Consider the following 6000-nt stretch of genomic DNA (forward strand, 5'->3'; position numbering starts at 1 on the left):
ATGAAAACACAATTTGTTGATTATTCTGTCTGTGCAGGCCAGCCTCGGGGAGGGATGGGGTGGGTTTGGGTGTTGTGAGTTTATGTTCAATGGTTGTTTCAATGTCTTGGTTGTTTTAAAAAAAAACAATAAAAATAATTGAATGATAATAACATGTCGAAAAATGGTGAAATATGTCACTCAGTGTTTCCCATAGCCAAAGATAATTTCTTCAAGTGTTTTGTTTTGTCCACAATTCAAAGATATTCAATTTACTGTCACAGAGGAGTAAACAAAGCAGAAAATATTCAATTTTAGGAAGCTAAAAATCAGAGAAATTTTTGTGTCATTTTTTGTCTTTAGAAATTGCTCAAACCAGGCACCCGGTGGCTTAGTATGTAAAGCAGGTGTCCCATACATGAAGGCAATATCTTTGAAGCAGCAGCCCTGGTTCGATTCCAGCCTGTGGCCCCTTTGCTGCATGTCACCCCCTCTCTCTTTCCCCTCTAACACCTACACTATCCTATCCAATAAAGCTAAAAAGCCACAAAAAACAATAAATAAAATAAAAAGTCAATCTAACCAATTAATCAATTATCAAATTAGTTGGCAATTGATTTAATAGTTTACAACTAGAGTTGCTCTCACATTTACCTACAAAATATAATATCTCTAATACTATCTTACGTTTGCCTCCCTTTAAAGCTACCTATGAAGGAAACTTAAGAAGAAATCGAGGTTCATTTGGATAAAATTAATGTACATTTTAATGACAACAATATGACCATAATTACAGGATTGTATTTTTAAACAAACTGTCTTAAACATGTAGCACTGTAGGGATTGTTTGGGAGAAAATACGAACCATAATGACAGTTCTATGCACACCAGCCAGTTTATCTCAGGATCACTGTAGCCTCTGGCCTTTAATGTCCCTCTGAATCATGGCTCGCCTCTCTGTTACCAATAACCAGTGCTGGTCTGAGGGATCATAACGTTCTCAGCAGTGGTGCTTATTTCTGTGGCACTGCCACTACTCATTTCCTCTTTGACTCTACACGCTCTGAATTTCAAAACGCTCTTTGGCATTAATAAACAGAAAACCTTTGTTTAGTCTGACGATGAAGTATGAGTCAATTACCCCAAGATGACATGCATTATGCAGTTTTCTCTGCAACAGCCTTAACGGGGAAACAGCCTCACCTGTCAGACCTGCTACACAATCAGGTCTGCTGCACAATCAGGTCTGACTAGTCAGAAACATACCCTGATGGCGGCTTTGTTGCAGTAGACCCGGGTGACAGCCAGCCATGTCGGCAGGTCGAGCATGTTCTGCAGAACCTCCTCATCGAGCTCGAGGTTGGACAGCTGCCCCTCCCCCTTCAGTGTGCTCAGATTGATCTTGTCCGGGGACAGATTCTTGGTGAACCTAAGGAGAGGAGACCAGGTGAAAAGAGTGAATACTTGCAGCCTAAATCTGGAGGAGATTCATAAAACTTTAACTAAGGGAAACACCTGACATTATCAATCTACGTCACTGACGGTCACAGAGACAGAAATAATACACAGAATTGAATTATGCAGCCAGGCCGAGACGTTTTCGAAGTAGTGTGACTGAGTGAGTCATCCTGAGAAAGTGTAGCAGCCTCCTTACTGGAGCCACATAGCTGTGAACCCCATCTAGGTTAACCTCTGTGAGGGTGCTGATGTAGTGAGCTCCGACAGCCAGGAATAGGCTGCAAACCCACACGGGGTGAATATATAGCAGCAATCGAAGCAAATCAGTTTGTTAAGTATTTTAATTTCACATCCAGCACATGACTGAACACTGTTCTGACAAATCCCTGTGACATTTCAGGCATCAGCCGAGAGACACTGATGAGAAAGATGCAGACTAAATGTCAAGCCAGGCAGCTAAAGAGCATGGCTCACAGTCGGTTGACGATATTAATTAAACTAATGAGACAACATGTGAACACGGTCCAATTTGTCATAACATTTGACATTGTTTGGCCAGGCCTAACACCAAGCTGTACCTGATAAGCCTGATAAGCCAGCTCAAGCTTCCCTTTGACATTGAGCAACAACATAACGGCTCAACACTTCTTCTATTGTGAACAAAACCTGGGCCATTGTCTTTTTTTAAATGAACATTTCATATGAACTCCCACAGTCCTCACTAGCCTCTAATGAGTCATGTTTGACGTGTTGAGCTAGTTCACATGTCCGAAAATACCAAACAGCTATGGCTTGATTGTACAGAGTTGTGAATTTTAATTCCCTGGCAAGTTGACTTGCTGGTATTCATAATTAATTAACCCACATTAGAGCAAAGACTTCTGAATAGTGGTGCCATTATTTATAAAACTACCAATATAGGCTAATTACTCCAATTAGCATCAGTTCAAAGAGTGCAGAAATCCCAGAGCTTATCAGGGGCAAGAAAGAAGTCATTGTGCAAACTTGTCCAAAAAGCACAACTGTTTGGTTTTAGAATTAAACAATACCAAGACCGCTCTAAGATGATTAACATGAGAAGAGTCACCACTGAACTGGACAGCTTAAATCCAACAATCCATCAGCGGCTTAAGAAGTCCACTGTATGTGTGTTTAACACTTAGTTTAAGGTAAAGTTTATCTATTTGTCTTTTCCAAATACAGAGTATACAAACCAAAATGCCCAAGGTGCTTACACTGAATACACAAAATGCAACACAGACGAGAACATCATGCACACAGGGGGAAAAAGAAAAGTACAATTGCAAATAAAAAGAGCAGAATATCCCAATCCCAATGTGTTTTTTGCAGTAAACACTGTGAGCAGTGTAGCAGTTGTTGTGAATGTATGAAAATATAAATAATGCTGTGCAACAGAATTACAGAAACTACAAGAATGTCAATAGTATAAATAACGGCTCACTAACAGCAGGATAAATAGCTGCAAAAATTGTAAGTTTACAGCAAAACATAATGACTATGACCTTATACATAAGGACTGAAGGTATGATCTTGTCGTCATCTTGCCGAGCTTAAAATAACCATTATAAAAAAAACTGCCACACTGAGTCACACACTTCAGAGATAACCAAAGAGATGCTTGGACAATAAAACCCATTTCCTGCCTAAAAGCAAACTAAGGTCAGCAGCAGCGTTGTTGTGCTGCTTGCATGTCTACCAACCAAGTATGTGTCCACTGTGTCCTATCTGCTGCAAATAATTGTTTTAATTATTCAGTGACAGAGACAACAGAAGAGAGGAGAATACGAGTCAGTCAAATACAGAGCCTCTGATTGAGCACACACCTACTGTCCAGTCTTGTGGTAAACTTTAACCCATACAGCTGTGGTAAAAGAGATCTTTTTAAAGACATTACTCTCTGACCCAATTTCTTAACAACTGTCAGCAGTGCCAAACACACAGAGAAGGAAAATTCAACACCTTATGACACGATAAAATCTTAAAAACAAGAAGGCAAAATAGCAAGCTCTATGTCTCCTGTCGCACACACAGAGGAAGTAAGACCAGGGTTCTCAATTATAAAACAATGCGCAGGATCCATACTAAAAATATACATGCGGACAAAAGCCAAAAATGGCGTGCCCCCAAACAATTTCAACAATAAGGCTTCCACCTCACCATCTGTGTCGCCAATTTCCCATCTCCAAAATGTTCGTAAGCTAGGTCAAAATTTCATCTATCAAGTCTGTTATAATAGATCATGACTCTGGTGTGGAGAGTGGCGTACGCCTCTTTCAGGCCTTGTTTTGTGCATATCCAATGTTTATAAATGAGACCCCAGGTATGGAGAAAGGCCGCAACCAGCTGTGGAGAGGATGCTGAAGGTGACTGGAATTTGATATTTTTTATGTATAGCAGGGGGGCAGGTTGAAGAAATGTTGCTGAAGATAGGCAGTAATCAGACTAAAACTATGAGAGCATTACCAAAAAGTAGGCAAAATAGCAGGCTCTGTGTCTTCTGCAGCAGCAGCACATGCAGAGTAAGACCAGGTATGGAAAAAAGGCTGTGGAGGCAACCAGCTCTGGAGAGGATGCTAAATGTGACTGGAATTTGATATCTGTTTAAGTATAACAAGGGGGCAGGTTGAAGAAATGTTGCTGAAGATAGGCAGTAATCAGACTAAATCTATAGGAGTGTTGCTGATCTGGGGTGAAAGAAAGAATACAGATGCAACGTCTAAAATACTTTCGCCTCAACTCTCCTTCCCTAGAAAATAAATTAAATTTTCTCCTGGAGAAGATGGCCTTGTTTTAGTTGTACTAAGGACAAAGTCAAGGAAGAATAACTGAAAAACTAGATAGATAGATAGATAGATAGATAGATAGATAGATAGATAGATGTGGTTTACTAATACAAATATGAAAGCTATATTGTTCATGATAGCAAGGCAAGGCAAATCTATTTACAGCACATTTCATACCCAAAGTGTTTTATAAATGAGCCAAGTCTAAGTTCATTATAGCCCATTCCAGGATGTGGGAATTTTTCTTTGGTTTCACCATCACACATGCCATAAACACATACATAAAAATGTGCATCCACCAGAGCACATCCCATTAAAAAAACATAAGCTAACATATGGGCTACTTTAAAGTGAAAAAATCCAAAATGCTATAAGAAGTCTTGGCAATATGCATTCATAAAACATACAATTCACAGCAAACAGATCAGTAATATACACAATATATAAGTGACCATGAAATGAAATGGACCTGCTGTGCAAAGAGCTGCAGCAGTGTACCATAGTCCTACATGCAGAGTTTAAATAGAAAAAAATACAAAAATGTGCATTCACCATAGCACAGCCCATAAAAACCATACATAATACAACATACAGGCTACATAAAAGCAAAGATAAAACTGCTGTAAGAAGTCCTGGCAAGACACATTAATTAAAAATCAAGCTCACAACATACAACCCAGTAATATACACAATATATAAGTGACCATGAAATTACATGGACCTGCTGTGCCAAGAGCTGCAGCAATGAACATATGTGCAGATCCTAGTTTCAATAGAGTAAAAGATGCTACAGCATTGATGATATATTCAGGGCCCTCGACCATTGATTGACATGAAAAGACATAGTAAGCAGTGTGGTACAGTAAAGGCCCATTGACTCAAATATATCAGCTTTCTACAGCAGATATTAAAGGCAGTCTGTGGCATATAACAGTATTAAGAACACAATGTGCATACAGTTGGTGAAGTAATTTGGTTTACGATGTTAGTCTCGTTCAAGCTGAATTGGTTTGCTGCGTTCACTGTCCCTGTCAGTGTCTGTCTCCTAACGTTATTCTCGTGTCTGTCCCTTCATGTAACGTTAAAGCTACCTCTCAACCACACGGTAAATCAATGTAGCTAGCTTAACGTGTAGATAGCAGATAGTAGCGCACAGCCGTCTGCTGTGTTGAGTGTAGGCAGTAACGGTAACACTCATCAGCCAGCCGGGCTAACTGGCTAGCACAAAGCCAGAGATAACACTTACCTTGACAAATGTTTCAAAATTTGTTTTTTTATAATGCCGGCCATTTCTGCTAGCGTCCGTGTCCGTGTCGTACCGCGACAACCGTTCACCCTCTGAATTAAACATGTAGGCTACTAGCTGCCATGGACCTCTGTGCTGAACACAGCCCGAGCTGAGTGCATCTTTGTAGCCGCTGCTGGCACAGCACAGCCTTGCTGCTACCTCGCTAAACTCCGGACAGCAACTGACCCCCCTTCTTGCTCATACACACTCTCACTGTGGAGCTCAGGCGGCGGCAACTGTGACAAAATGGCGTCACCTGCTGGATGCTGGGGGGAGAACAGGTGAGCGGCGGTGCGGAGAATCCCACCAGCCACCACTAAATATTTAACTATAGTCTATTTAATTACTTTAAAAGTAAAATCACAGGCTGATCTGGAGATTGATTTGTGTTAATATTATTTGTATGAACAGATTGATAATCCGGGTGTTAATGTGTGATCTGTAAATATGACACACCTTCAACAAATATAA

General features: G+C 40.3%; 1 protein-coding gene across 1 annotated transcript in view; it reads right to left on the reverse strand.

Annotated features, from left to right (window-relative positions):
- Positions 1-5713, reverse strand: part of uhrf1bp1 (UHRF1 binding protein 1) — a 28088-nt gene extending 22375 nt beyond the window's left edge. Inside the window, exons 1-2 of the mRNA XM_049580564.1 lie at positions 5488-5713; positions 1246-1408 (exon numbers count right to left, since the gene is read on the reverse strand). Of these exons, the coding sequence (XP_049436521.1) occupies positions 1246-1408; positions 5488-5531 (207 nt within the window). The 5' untranslated portion in view covers positions 5532-5713. The remainder of the gene's footprint in view (positions 1-1245; positions 1409-5487) is intronic.
- Positions 5714-6000: the final 287 nt, after the last annotated feature.

Source organism: Epinephelus fuscoguttatus, linkage group LG7 (genome assembly GCF_011397635.1).
Source record: "Epinephelus fuscoguttatus linkage group LG7, E.fuscoguttatus.final_Chr_v1".
Classification (NCBI taxonomy): Eukaryota; Metazoa; Chordata; class Actinopteri; order Perciformes; family Serranidae; genus Epinephelus; species Epinephelus fuscoguttatus.